The sequence below is a fragment of the Seriola aureovittata genome, chromosome 12, assembly GCF_021018895.1.
Source record: "Seriola aureovittata isolate HTS-2021-v1 ecotype China chromosome 12, ASM2101889v1, whole genome shotgun sequence".
In the NCBI taxonomy this organism is placed as follows: domain Eukaryota; kingdom Metazoa; phylum Chordata; class Actinopteri; order Carangiformes; family Carangidae; genus Seriola; species Seriola aureovittata.
The window spans coordinates 21,488,586-21,504,178 of record NC_079375.1 but is presented as its reverse complement, the minus strand read 5'-3'; the positions used below and the strand labels follow the sequence as shown (position 1 = coordinate 21,504,178).

Below are 15,593 nucleotides of genomic sequence, written 5' to 3'. Positions count from 1 at the left end.
GGGCACTATTTTTATGCTGCACAAAGCAGCTGCAAAGCAATTTTCATCTGGGTTTGTTGTGAGATGGTTAAATGTTGCAAGTAAACCCTAATGCACTACACACGCTAGTGAAAGAATATAACCTCTCCCAAACAGACCGACTGACATTAATACAGTGTCAACAAACAAAATGGCAATAACTCTGATTTTCAAGGGACTTTTTTTTGCCCAGTTTCAGAAAAATTGTGAGTGTGAGAGTTAGGTAAATATCATCAAGGCCACTGCTACAATGGATAAATCACCACAAACTGATCCATAGCTTTGTTAAAGTATTCCAGGCTACCTTTTCCCTTGAAATTGCGTTATATGCGAGGATCAGGTCTCAGCTCTGTAATGAAACCTCCTAGCCCCAGGGTGCCCCTCTTTAAAGATAAGTCTTTCCATGATTGACAAGGCAACCTTGAACCTTGTAAGAAGAGGAATTAAAAAAGCCCACTGCTTCCAAAGTAAAGTGCAATTATAAAATACTTTCTCACGTTCAGCCTGCGGTCTGATGAAGGCGATCCATCAAACTGAGACAAGTCAAACGGCCGTTTCATAGCGCTTTTGTAGGGGCTGAGGAAAAATGAGGCTGGCCTTGCCCCTGTTAAAGTGTGTGTCTGTGTGTGTGTGTGTGTGTGTGTGTTGCTGCATGAGCATTGCTGGAAAAAGCAGCATTGGTGATAGACAACATATGGAGCAGGGCTCGGTGCTGGGTGACATTAATCCAGTGTTGATGCTTCATGTCAGCTCCTGTTTGATATACACGTTTCCTGTTATACTCATGGGGTCGGTACTTGAACTGGTTTCGGAGCAGTGTGCATGAGCACAGGTGATGTAGGTAGGTTAGTAAAAAAAAAGGTAAAAGAAGAAGAAAAGAAACAAACATTTCTCCTCCCATACAAGGCTGGAATCAGTGAGAATATTCAAACCAAATGTTCAGGTATTTATTTTACAATCTTATCTCCTGTGCTCTAAAACGCACTTGGGAAACACAAAGTACTTGTGCTGCGATCGCACAGGCAGGTTTAATAAATGCAACAATTCTGATGCACAGAGCACAATAAAGGCCAAAAATAAGCATCATGTTTCATCTTTGCCCACCTCAGTGTCCCTGGGTATGTCTTATCTTAATGAGCCTCCGCTTCCTTTGGCGTAAGCAGAAAATAAGTTCATAACAAATGCTGGTCGTGTATGTCTGTGTCTGTACTAGAGTGAGTAAGTGGCTGTTTGGTTGTGGTCTGGCAGTTCTTCAATTTGCCATATTTGCTTTATTTATCTACTTACAGTATGTACACATATACTTACTATCTATCTATCTATCTATCTATCTATCTATCTATCTATCTATCTATCTATCTATCTATCTATCTATCTACAGTGGCAAGAAAAAGTATGTGAACCTTTTGGAATGTCATAGTTTTCTGAATAAATTTGTCATAAAATCTGATCTGATCTTGATCTAAGTCAGGGTATTGACAAATATAATGCGTCTAAAATAATAACACAAGAAAAAAAAAAAAAAATCAGATCTTCCATGTCTTTATTGAACACACTCATTCAACATTCAAAATGGCAGTGGAAAAAGTAAGTGAACCCTTAGAATTAATAACTGCTTAACCCCCCCATTAGCAGCAATAACCTCAACCAGGCTCTTCCTGTAGCTCTGGATCAGAACTGCACATCGTCGAGGAGGAATTTATGCCCATTCTTCCTGCCAGAGCTGCTTAAGCTCTGCCATATTCTTTGGACGTCTCATGTCTTCAGACGTGCAGCAATGTTCTTTTTCGTAAGCAGTGGCTTCCTTCGTGGTGTCCTGCCGTAGACACCCTGCTTGTTCAATGTTTTACGTATTATAGACTCATGAACAGAAGATGTCAGCCAGTTCCGATGATGCCTTCAAATCTTTGGCTGTCATTGGGGGGTTGTTTCTTTACCTCATTGATGAGTCTTCGTTGTGCTCTTGGTGTCATTTTGACTGGGCGTCCACTTCTTGGTAGAGTAGCAACAGTCCCACAGTGTCTCCATTTGTAGATTGTTTGCCTAACTGTAGACTGGTGAATTTCTAAAGTCTTTCAAATCACTTTGTAACCCTTGCCAGCTTCATGTAAATCAACAATTCTTGATCGTAGATCCTCTGAAAGCTCTTTTTGGCGAGGCATGGCTCACATAAACGTGTTCTTCTTTTGCAAAACAAACTCTAAAAGTTTGAGTGGTTTTTATCAGTCAAAGTAGCTTTAGTCCACACCCCCGAACTCATTGTCTTAACGAGACTCCAGCTATGCTAAAACCTGACACCAATTAGCTTTTTTGAGGTCATTAATTCAAGGGTTCACATACTTTTTCCACAAGCACTATGAGGATTTTTTTGATTATTCTCAATAAAGACATGAAAGATCAAATTTTTTGTGGTATTATTTAAGACACATTATATTTGTCAATACCCTTGACTTAGATGAATATCAGATCACATTTTATGACAAATTTACTCAGAAAAACATGAAATTCCAAAAGGTTCACATACTTTTTCTTCATCTTTTCTGCCCAGCAGATGTTCCAAAGCTGGACAAAGTCCAACTCTATTCTTTCGCCCCGTGGAGGCCGAGTCCTCAACTCGCCACCTGCACATAAACATCCGAGCCAAGCCTCAGGTTCATTTTGGTTTTGGATGAATGAAAAATTTTTGAAAAGGCTTTAGCACAAATCAATGCCCCTTCCTGTGTTATGCCGACTTAATATAATTTCACAGGTATGCTTATCGCCAGAAAGGAGAAGACACATGAATAAACACTTGCTTACGCAGATTTGCTCCAGCAGGAGATGTGCTGCAGCTTGCTGTGGCTCATTTACAGTTTTTTTTTGACTTACTGGGTTTTCATTCATGTTCTGTTTGCACATCGTGATTTAATGCATGCAAAGTATATACTGAAATGCTTAACACTGATGTAAGATTTAGTAACTTAAAGCTGCATGTTGGTTGTTTTAGCACCAACACACATTTACTGTAATTTTTTGGATATTTGAACTTAAAATGCTTTTAGTCTCATGACATCATTTATCCACCTGGTTCTGAGAGGCTGAGACCGCCAGGCCTTGTCTGGACTACACACTAGTTCCTGTTTTTGTGGCAGGTTTGAAATTGTTTTTATTCAGGACTTCCCTCGGATAGAAAAGTCACCATATGCAACATGAGAATTTTCTTTATTTGCATTGATGAATTTCATTGGAACTTGTACAGACACTCCTGGTCCTCAGAGGATAGATAGATAGATAGATAGATAGATAGATAGATAGATAGATAGATAGATAGATAGATAGATAGATAGATAGATAGATAGATAGATCCTACTGACTTTAGCTGTACTTTCTTTTTAGTGTTAATAAGTAAATGTTAGCATGCTAACAAGCTAAACCAAGATGGCGATCATGGTAAACATTACCTGCTAAGCATCTGCATGTTAACATTACCTATGTGATTATGTTAGCATGCTGATGTTAGCGTCTAACTCAAAGCACCAAAGTGCAGGTTAAACAGAGATGCTAGCGTTGTCGTCTCAGTCCTGTTTTATTATGGCTGGTAAGCTACATATATTCTACATAAAAAATTTCAGAAAGTCACTGCGAAATAAAACATAAATATTTAAAATATAAACTACTGAAATGCTGAATTACAGTAAATGGTGATGAGGAGATTGGTTTGTATTGGGCACGTTACAGTTATGGAAATGCACCAAATGCAAATGCATGAAGTCGTCTTCACATATCTAATCTTCCTTTACTGCCGTGCAGTAAATGATTTCTTTAAATGGACATATTTTACAGCTCTTCACAATTGCTGTGTGTGAACGCACAACATTATCATGGACATTGAATCACTCTAATGAAGGTCGCTGATGACAGTTATTCATGTAAAGGCCACTATCCTTGGATTTCCCTCATTATATATAGGAGATGAAAAAAGAGGCAGAAATATTTTTGAAGGACTTTTGATACAAAAAGGCTAAAACATACAAAAATGTTAGATATTTCACACATTCAGTTTATGCTTGTATTTTCTCTTCTGGCTTGTGGCTGTTAAATTTTTTATAGGTAAACCCAACATAGCTTTGAGGATGCTGTCGGACACAGTTCACATTTCAGAGCAGCCAATAGTTCATAAGAAAAATGTGAAAAAAAATCCATCAACAAGAGGTGAAGTCTCTAAGGTGTAAAACTCACATTCTTTCTTCCAAGAAGTGGAAACGTGTTTCATAACTCCCAGACCTGCTTGTCTTCAGTGGTGCAACACTGAAGCAGTTATTTACTGTATCTGTTTATTCTGTCAGCCATTTGCACTTCAGTTCAGACATTTGTACCCTCTGCAGCCCCATCCTTCGTGCCGCTGCTTCCCAGTTTAGAGATTTGAGGCTGTTTGTCAGCTTTGAAAATCAACTATCTCTGCAGAAGTTCAGCTGGCAGCTTTGGCAAGCCGAGCTCTTTCACTCAAAAAAAGATGAAGACAAAAATAGATATCATCCAAAATGACATGTTGTTGAACTACCAGTGAAATACCAAAATGTCAATGTTCACTATAAGCTGAAATAAACTTTACACCAAAACCTGGCTCAGCAGAAAATTCAATAGCAAAATATCACTTTTATATGGCAGAAGTGGAGATTTGACAGATCTGAAGAGGTGGGAGCGTTTTGTCGTTTGTGTGATCAGTTGACCAGTTCTCTGTCGCAGAAGAAATAAATGTCTTTTCACGAAATTATTATTTATTATTATTATTATTATTACCTCATTCGACTTTGAAAGGAATATTTTTGAAATTTTGGGAAATGCACTTCGCTCTCAGCTAATGCACTCAGAGTTAGCTCCGTATCTTTTCTAGCATATTTTGGGGCTATTATGCTACCTTGCGCGTGAACATGAGTATCACACTTACATCATTCCTACACACAAACAGATGAGAAAATGTGGCAATCTACTGAGATTCATTACTGAGCTTCAGAGGTGCAGATAGTTGTAGTTTGAGCTCTTTAAGAGAGCGTGGCTAGCTGTTTCCCCCTGATTCCACTTTATATGCTAAGCTAAGCTAATTGCCTCGTGGGTGTAGTTCTGTACAGACACAAGAGTTTTTTTAATCTAATTCTCAGCAGGAAGGCAAATAATAATTTTCTACAATGTAGAATTATTCCCTAAACATTGGTTGTATTTGTAATAATAGATTTATCGGTGACTGTCACTGATTCATGAAGCATAAATATAGCCCTGCTGTTCTCCGCAGCAGCTGTCCCAGAGGATATATACTGTTTTTACAGTAAGCATGCAATGTAATGCACTATTTATGAACGTTCATGTCAAATTTATTGCAGCTGTATTTTAGTAAAAGGATATGTGCATTCACATGAGTGTGTCCATACCGGTGCCTGGATGTCGTTGAGTGTGTTTCTGCCCCAGATGGTCTGTAAGCCCATGTAGCTCCCACAGTTATCAATGCAAGCTGGAATTATGCAGGCGCTCTTAAATTCTGCAAACAACCCTTAATTCTTAATTTAGATATTAATTAGTTTCCCTGTTACTTGGCAAAGCCCTGTGATTTCCCCTGACAGCAGGCATGTTCATAACTGGGGCGTCTGCTGCCTCACGCTGCAGAGGAGTATGTCGACGATGTAGGAGACTCAATAACATGATTGAAACAAGTTCATTAACTGAGACCAGACACTGCAGTGGGCCTGAGAAGGAGCGTAATCATCAGCCGGCAGTGAAAACACATAGGAACTGTATTTCATTCAGTTTGTGATATCTGTCTAATATCTGCTGGGACCCTGGATAATACTCAACTTCTTTGATTTCAGTAATATCTGTAAAACACGGCAGCCTATGTGCAGTATCTTGTATTATAAATGTTATAGCATTCTCTGTTGGTTAGCCGCACTAATCCCACTGTTAACTGCTATGAATCATCCAGATCTTGACAATAGTTTCCTACAAGATGCAAATATTTGGACGTTCCAACACTTTAAAGCTCACATTTACTCAACATGCAGAGCCAGAAGTGTTTAACTGACCGATGCTTTACTCGATCTTTACTCGATCTATTCTGGCTGATTTTCATTTGTGCATGATATAGTTGGTTTCTTTATTACTGTACCTAACGAGTGTTTTCTTTATCGATTCATTTGTGCATTATTTTGTTGAAGATGAAATCTTTGATTTACTAAAATAAACAACCAGTGAATTTGGCATTTTTGCTTGAAAACTTACTTAAAGCTACAACATCAAGCTAGTGCTCCCATGAGACTGGGAGGGACACCACTAGGCCCCTCCCAGTTCTAGCTAATGCTAGCTTGAGCCCTGGATGCGATAAGAGTCGTAGACTAGAAGCGCGTTCAAATATTGATTGACAGCTCTGAGCTCCCACCCCTGACCTTGGCCTTCTCTGATTGGTCAGAAGGGTGAGACTTGCTCAGAAACTTTACAAGGAAATATCTCAGCATTGCTTCCAGACTGGAAGACCTCTCTATTTCAACTAAAAAGAATTTCTAAAATGTACATACTGTAGCTTTAAATTAATGGTGATGCTGATTAATTTCTCCCAATCAACTAATCCATTAATTGATCATGTCTGTACCGACTATAATATCACTTGGTATTATCACGGTGAATGCCCGAATGTGTAACAGTGTGCGAGAAAAGCTAATTATCTGATTATATTTCTGTCAGAGTTTGTTGTTGCTGTGTCTTGTGATATGTCATCCTGATATTTTATCATTTTACTCCCACTCGCTTTTGGATTCAAGAAGCACAGAAGCGCTGCGTTGGCTGAGTCACCGTGTTGGCCGATCATCCGCCTCCATCCTGTTGTCGTCATTTCCTTCACAGCTTCTCACTTCTGCCTCCACGCAACTACTTCCTGTGCTACTCCTGTTGATTACAACCAAAATAGTTTTTTTAATTATTCTTTTTTTATTATTATTAAATCTCCACACGTCTGTCTCTGCCCTTTTTCTTACAGTGCACTCCCATCGTTGGCCATGGATTTGTGTTGGACAAATACAAGTGCCAGTGCAGGAGAGGATTCTACCATCCGCGCAGAGTGGCACTCAATGGCTTTAAAAGTAGGTTACAAATCCCTCTGTGATATAAAAATACATATTGCAGCGAGCTGTCAGATCAAAACTTTGAATCTTTCAAAAGCAAGCTTTGAGGTTCTTTAAAAAAAAAAAAAAAAGATAAATAAATAACAACCTCTTTCTTGAGTTGACAGCCACACATTTTGTTTGAAATTGTTGTAATGTCTTTGAGCGTGTGTCCTGGGGCTTGTGAGGTTATGAAATGTACAGCATCAGTCAAAGGATTTTCTCTGTTCTTAGTTTGGAAATGTTTCTATTCTGAGGAGCCACAGGTGGCGTCTGAATCACAGACCTGTTGGATCGTGAGTCGCATGGGTAGAGGGAGAATACATCTTGTTGGAATAAATTTGAATAAAGGTTTAGTGACACATTAATTGACCGTTTGATAAGCCTCTCGTCCCCACAGTTATTATAGCTGCTCTCCCTACACACGTCATTGTCATTTTTAGAACAGTGGGTCTTTGATTTGAAACGGTCCCGTACAAAAGCAGGTTTCTCATTTCTAAATGACATTCACAGGTTTTGTCAGCTGAAATGACGACTGTCGCTAGGAGATTTTGTTTTTGTTGCTAGTGTCAGCCAATGCTAACGCTCGAATAAGTGTAGCTTGAAACTGCAGCTCTTCGGTTGACACTTTCATGTTTCCAGTTTAACACTTTATCACACATTAATGTGCATTATTGTAAACAAAAATGTAATTAAAACATTACTTGTTTTAACATGTCCCTTAAGGTCTGGATCCTTACTACTGAAAAACAAAGTGGGTTATGTTGTATTTCTACACAGTTTTTCCTGGAGTGGAGAAATTCAAAGCTTTATACACCTGTCATCCCTTAACCCGTTTCAATGAATAATAATAACTTGAACTAAAATCTAAACATGTGCACAAAACTTCAAACTGTCTCCACTGATTTTCCTTCCTCTCATCCTTGTGAATTTCAAGTACACCCATAGCTTTACCTCCCTGCTCGTGCTTTGGGTCTGAATGCCTGTGTGCTGACACCTTGGCTGAAAGCGCTGCAGTGTCCTCGGGCTGAAAGCTTGGCCCTGATGAGTGAGATAATCAGGCAACTGCGGTGGTTTTCATCGCTGACTCCAACAATACAGCACCCCAAGGGGGATGATATGCTAAGCTGCAGCTTTATTGTAATGCAGCGTGATGAGGCCTGTAGTCAAATGGCGCAGTCTGTGAAGAGACTCATCTTCTTAACCCCACGCAGACCCTGTCATTAAAAATCTCTGGCGCTCAGGTTGGGTCGCAGTAGCTGGCGACCCCGATCCCACCCCCCCCCCCATAACCTGTCTGTTATTCCTTATGCATCCCCTGAAAACAGACTAGGCTGCAAACAGATTTTCTATTGTTCCCTAGCAACAGGCCAAAAGGACAGATATCAAAGGGGAGAAAAGACGGAGAGAGGAAAACACAGCCTGCAATAACAAATGAATAATTTGGAAATGTGCAGTCAAACCTCATGAAAAGTGACATTTGATTTGAATGATACAATGTACGTTTGGCTGGTGATCTTTGCCTTGATATCTGTGATTACCCATTAACAAAGATAGATAGATAGATAGATAGATAGATAGATAGATAGATAGATAGATAGATAGATAGATACATAGATAGATAGATAGATAGATAGATAGATAGATAACAACAAACTGGCACCAATTTAACTCTCATTGTGCAATACATGCTCATCAAGCATCGTTTTCTAGAAGAGCTGCATAGTGAAAATGGGGGATTTATATTACAGATTGATTCCAAATCCCTTATATTTCTGGCATGTCTGTTTCTTCACGTGTAACTGATTAAATTCAGATTTCACAGGTGCCTCCGTAAGAAGAAACACAAACTCTCAAAAGTAATCCAGGGTAAACCACAACCTAGTGTGCCACATGCTGGTGTAACAACAATTACGCCGACTGGAATGATGAAGGGAGAAGTGTCACAATATTTTATCCCCCACTCCTTCATTATTCCCTCCTCTGCTTAATTAAAGGCTGTATTCTTGTAATTATGGCCCCCAAGGCTTTGTGATTTATTGGATTGATGATTGCTACTCCTTCAAGTTGATTAACTGAGCATTTAATGAGAAGTCAGTATGTGACAGCCAAATGCAAATTAATTACAGTGATAATCCTTGAAAACACGACAGTAAATAAGATCTGTGTCCTGACTGGTGATTAGATCCAAAGTTTTCAAACTGCTGTCTTTCAACGCAACTTAAGTCTTGAATATATCCACAGATACATGTCTGGTTTTCATCTAAAGTGCTCTCACGTCCTCAGGTAAGGAGCAGGGCTCTCACAGAGACGACACCTCTGACGTGTCGAGCAAGTGCCTGCCGTGCCGCGAGGGCTGCCCCTACTGCCGCGACGACACACCCTGTCTGGTGCAGGAGGACGGCGTTCTGCGGCTCGCCGTGGCGTCCTTCCAGGGTCTGTGTATGGTGCTGGACCTGGCCAGCATGTTGGTGGTCTACCACTTCAGGAGGAACAAGGTGAGGAGGAGATCAGGGGTCAATGCCGAGGAGTTTTCGATGCAGAATGCACAAATTTCACACATCAAGATGGCTTTAATAATCATGAGGAGTGCTACTGAGCTTGTGAGAACAGTTACATAATGTCGTCTGTGGCTCTGGAGTGAAGTGTATCAGGGCAATCTTTAAACAGAAAATCTGCGTTTGAAATTGAGGGCATGGAGTTTGAAAGACTGGGCATCTTCCGGGTAAAGATGGACTAAAAGTACAATCACATTAGATTTAATCATGCATTCGTGTTTTGATGCAATCTTATTAATTATTATTTAAGCAATCTTTATTTCCCCTGTTATAAAGAGCCAATATTGAGTTGCATTATGGGAACTGTAGGAGTCAACATTTTTGGAGCTTGACCCAAATACCATAACCAAACGACATATCCAACCAAACATTATTATAGATGGAGGTAAATGATGCTTTTAAACACTGGCTCACACAGTAAATGAAGAACGCTTAGATAACTGCCCCAGATTAAACGGGTCTGTGACACACAGGTTTTGTCATTTAAAGGCCTCTGAGAGTTTTACACTGCCCTTAATTTCAGTCTGTAACTGACAGGAGTAGCAAGTCCGTCCTTAAAACTAAATTAATATTTATTTGCTCCATATCCTTTTATGAGAATTCAACCCATTTCATATTACATGCATTTCACAGAGGACACCTTCGCTGATTTGAGCGAAGTTTGTTTGATTTCTTTAATGTATATTAGACTCAACTAACATCTACCCCTCATTGAATCCTCACAGACTCACAGCAAAGTTGTTGCATAATACACACTCTGCTAATAGAATAAAGTGAAATAAATATGAGCTCCTCGCGGCGCAGGATAATTACAACCAGTCCTCGGGCAAAGTTGAGTTGAATCTTTCCCTGTGTGCTATTTATAGACATTTGTGTTGTTGCCTCAGAATCTCTCACATTTTCTAAGTTCACAAGAAATGTCCCTGGAACCCTTTGAATTTACATAAAAGACATTAAAAAAAAAAACTTCTACAAGGTAATGTGGGTAATTAAATCCAACTCAGAAAAATGCTGCAATAAAAAAATATATATATTCAACTCTTCCCTGTGTTTGTTTGGCTTTGAAAGACGCACAAATTTATTATTTGCATTTGCTGTCACCCTCCTTTCTGCACATGAGTGTAAATAAATCACCTGCTCCCTGTCACCGACTGACTGATTGATTGATTGATTGATGGTTTGTTTGTTGTTTCTCTTTCAGAGCATCCGCACATCTGGTCTCATCCTGCTGGAAGCCATCTTGTTTGGGGCTTTACTGCTCTACTTCCCAGTAAGTCTCCCTTCAGATTTACACCCACAGTTCACTCAGTCAGTCCGTTGCTCCGTCAGCTTTTGCTTCTTCACTCTAAAGTTTTTAAATCCTACACTTTACGAATACAACATAAGACCAGAAACAGACACCAACAAACACATACGACACATGAAGAGTAAACCAGAGGTCACGGACATAAAGAAACAGATAAATCCCATCATTGCATCACAAGCTTTCCTTCTGGACAGGATGTGTTCTACATACAAGATTTGTGTTTCTGGCTTTGGATCTTGGTCAGTGCAAATCACCTCTTTACTAAGTGTCTCTTGCTTTAGTCCGTGATGAGTGTCCATGGCCCATCCAAGCCATTATCTCTGTAAACTCCCGGAAGGGCTGAGGCTGCACAGCCCATCATTATCATTATCTATCAAGTCATTGTGTTACTGCAATTTTCAATCCATGCACTTTAGCTCCCAACAAACACACAGAGCCTCATATTCACATTCACGTTGAATACTGAGAACATGACGTATCTTGGACTCCCTCCCTAAATGTTCTTATTTCTGGGCAAAGTTATAACAGACGTGTTAATGATCCTCTCTGTTCACAGCCGTGCCAACAGAGGTCTGACACATAAGGATTCACTCTATTCAATTTGAAGATGATCTTTCCCAGACTGTGGTGTAGTTGAAGTGACAGCTGTTCACATGGTGATTGAGACATTATAACATCATTACATAACATTGTAAGAAAAGGAGTCAATATCTCCTGAAAACATTTCTATACTCAATACTAATTCTGTCTTCTTTTGCTGTATAAACTGCACCGTTCACCAAATGTAAACACATACTACTAAAACAAGTCCTGAACTTCCTTTAAGTTAAAAAATACTTTCTCATTCATATGATGTTCTATTAAAAAGTTTGCCCTTGATCGTAATTAACTTCTCCATTAGAATCATATATAGTTTGGATTTGTGTTAGTTTCGTTGTCAGTATTTCACCTGCCGAATCACCTCACTCCAATTCCTTTTAAGTCTAACCAGTACAAATATGGCCAAGTAACATAGTCCCTTAGTATGTGATTATTTGGTTCCCTCATGTATCTTTTTTCAAGTGTACTAAGTTTTACTATTAGAGTTTTTCTTGTCACTCTTTCTTCTCTAACATTCAAACTACTTTATTATCCATCCCCAACATGTGACTGTGTGTATGTCTGTATGGATCCATATCTAAAGTGAAATACTCCTTCACTTTGACATGATATAATCATAATAATGGGCCATCCCATCTTTCTCATAATTAATTTTTACAAATGTCTCTCAATTTCATTTCCGTCATAGTTCACTTCATAGTTGTTAGCCAAAATCCTCTGGGACGTTCCATCAGGTCTTGATGTGCCTCTTCAGGAGTTTATAGATATCTTTTTTTCCCCACCCACCCTCACCAGCAGTCATGACTAACAGGGCGCATAGTGCAAGTAAATTATTTTTATTGTAATTATCTTGCAATACATAATTCATTTATAGTTAATATGTGTGCAGCTTTCTCCTCTGGATAAGTGGAAGGAGGCTGTGCCCCAGCACCACACATTAACCGGCCACTACTGGTCTTTAATATCAGCAAACGGCTTCAGAAGTGGGTTCAGAAGAGGATTCCTCCGGCTGTGCCTCCTTCTGTCTGGTGTTGTTTACTCTCTCGCTGTTCTACTCAGAGAAAGTGACGCCACTTATTGTCATTCATTTATGTAATTTACAGGGGCAACTAAATAACTAACTAACTAACTAACTAATGAATGTGAATACAATTCAATAAAAAGAATTTAATTAAACTAATCAGTAACGGTCGATTTCACACATAGCTTGTTTTGTTTTTGTCTTGTCTCTGCATCTTCTGGTGTCTGCCTTGTTTGCTCGGCTTAAAGGAGCTATTTGTAAGTTTTGCTAACGCTACATAGCCAACGTTAGCATTAACAGCTGTTTACTTACAAGTCTAGAAGAAAGTTTTTTAATTCAGCATCAAACTTCATTCCTCTACTCGGCAAGAGCCGGCTCCAGTGGGAGAAAAGCAGTTCTCTTGTTGTGCTTCTATTTCTATCACTTCTGAAGTTAGCATGCTAGCCAGCTAGCTCCGGCCCGTCTCGCCACTTTCTGATACCGAGTCACTGTAGCGTCCAGTCTGCCCAGAAGAAGAAGCGTATTGCAACCTCTTGTAAACGCAACGATGACTGAAGCTCTCGTCAAGACTGGTAAGTAAACAGCTGTTAATGCTAACGTTGGCTATGTAGCAATAGCAAAACTTACAAATAGCTCCTTTAAATGCTGACTGCAGCTCTGTTGCCCCATTAATATTTCATCCCTACTGTGCACATGTATATGGATGCCCTCACAATAAAGTTCTCATCAATCTATAGTCTTGAGTTTCCTTTTCTGCAATAACCATTCAATGAGTTCACGTTCAGTAATTTCCTCTCTATACAGCAGCGTTCAAATTGCCTTCAAATACACAGGGGATTGGAAGGCAATTTGAAAGTGAACACTACTATATGGAGAGGAAATCACTGAATGTAAACTCAGTGAATAGTCGTTGCAGAAAAATGCTGACTATAGACGGGATAAAAAATAGGGTTTGATGTCATAAAAATCTGCAGGATGATAACTTTAAATTGCTGAAGAGATCATTTCGACAGAAAAAAAATCTGCATTTTAGCAGGAAAATGAAGCGAGTTGTTGCTGCTGCCTGTGTTCAGAATACTTTACTATATAGATAAGACAATAAACCCTGCCTACTACTGTTTCGGGCGCAGCTAGAAGTTGTTATAGTACTGTACCTCTGATCACTGTCCGGACAATAAGAGAGTCGGACATCACAGTGCAAGTTTGCCTCGTGTGTGTGTGTGTGTATGCCTTTGCCAGCTTTTGTGTCATCTCTTTGTGTGAGTGAGTCCATGTGGGTGGACGCCAGTGTGCATTGTATATGTGTGTATTTACACTTGTGCACGCAGCCCACAGTGCACCTGGAGTGCCGCGTCAGAAGCCCATCTTTAGCAGGGAAACAGATGGAAGAAACCTGAGCGCCATGTAACTGGGAGATCTGATGTAACTGGGGAATTCGCTGCCTTCAAACACTTGCGCAGACTGCCAACAGCGAGCCTCTGCTCTCCTCAAAACACAAAGTCTGATGGCTGGACGATAGCCATTTTGAAAAAAGAATTTAAAAAAGAAAAAGCAGAACAAAAAACAAAATCTGTTGAGAAGAAAGAGCTTCAGAGCGCTCGACTGACTGTTGGGATAAAGGTTTTGTTCTTATTCTGAAGTTACTGGAGTGTTACGGTGAGAAAGACATTAGCATTAGGTTAGAGAGCCTGGCAGCTTTTGGTGAAACACATAAAGGGCTGCAGGTGTCGTGGGCTTGTCCTTATGTGACCACACTTGCTGTATAATTCTGCTGTGATGCTCAGAATGGATTTGATTTTGCATCTGTCCATCCACCCTCTCCCCCATTCACCCCAAGGATCACTCAAGTACCAAAAATAGTTCCCCAAAAATATCCTGCCGCTCTCACACACACTCAAGGGTCTTTTCTTCCCTTTGCTCTGCTGCGTCTTCAGTATTTTTTCCTGCATTTCTTAGCACCTTTGCTGCCTGTATCTACCCACCCCGCCTCACCCCATGTTTTCCTTTCAGTACCCCCTCTGCGTGTTCTCTCTCCGTCTCACCTTTGTGTCTGTCTCCTCTCCTGCAGTCTCAACGTTTGTTGCTGCTGCTGTTTCTTTTTCGCTGCCACCACAAGCCTCCTCAGCTACTGTACGCTTGGTGCAGCTGCTCCTCCTCTGGTGCTCAATGCATTTTTAAACAGTCCATCAAGTTCTAGCACAACTTGTTTTAAAAATACATCTGCTGATTAATTGATGGAGGACGCATTGGAGGTTGGATGCAAACCAGGAGGGCTACCTTCTCTTCTGAGCGATATAAACATTTGGCTTTTTTATCGCACAGTCCCCGGTGACTTTGTAATCCACATGGGTAGCACTGCAGAAAGGGTGTGACACTGTTTGTGTGGGCCTGTCTCAGTGCATGTTGGTGTGCGTGCACAGGCAGGAAAGAAGATGGATTTTGAGTGTGTTTAAGTGGATTTGTACCTTCACATTTTCCTTCGATTGTGTGCATGTGCATTTGTGCATGGATTTGCATTTCTGCATTCGTGTATGTGGGTGTAAGAAACAGCGTGGCCTACTTATACATCTTATTTGCAGAGGTGATTTATTATTTTGGTCCGTCTTGTAGACCGGAGAGCTGGAAGGCTGGATGTTTGCTCAGGAGGCGAAGAGATGAAGGTGCCAGGCAGGATGCTAATCCTAACCACGGGTTAGCATGAGAGTGAGACATGAGAGGCAGCAGGACAAAAGGAGGCTATAGACTGAAACAAGGAGAGTTTGCAAGAAAAAAAAAACAAGTCTCTGGGGAATTGTTGCACTCCCACGGGTTGTTGAGCTCCACTCTGTCCTTTGTTGTCTCTCTGATCGACACTATCATTTGATTTAGCACCATGAGTTGTAATCTTCTGACTCAAGCTGCTTCACAGGAGCACAGAGGAGGAATATTGTAATTACACAGATTAGACTATTGTGTTAAATACAACT

The 15,593-nt window shown here is 40.2% G+C and overlaps 1 protein-coding gene across 1 annotated transcript in view; it reads left to right on the top strand.

Moving 5' to 3' along the window:
* Window positions 1-15,593, top strand: part of LOC130179457 (probable G-protein coupled receptor 158) — a 60,550-nt gene that overhangs the window by 18,129 nt on the left and 26,828 nt on the right. Inside the window, exons 3-5 of the mRNA XM_056392450.1 lie at window positions 7,019-7,121; window positions 9,429-9,640; window positions 10,902-10,970. Coding sequence (XP_056248425.1) covers window positions 7,019-7,121; window positions 9,429-9,640; window positions 10,902-10,970 — 384 coding nt within the window. The remainder of the gene's footprint in view (window positions 1-7,018; window positions 7,122-9,428; window positions 9,641-10,901; window positions 10,971-15,593) is intronic.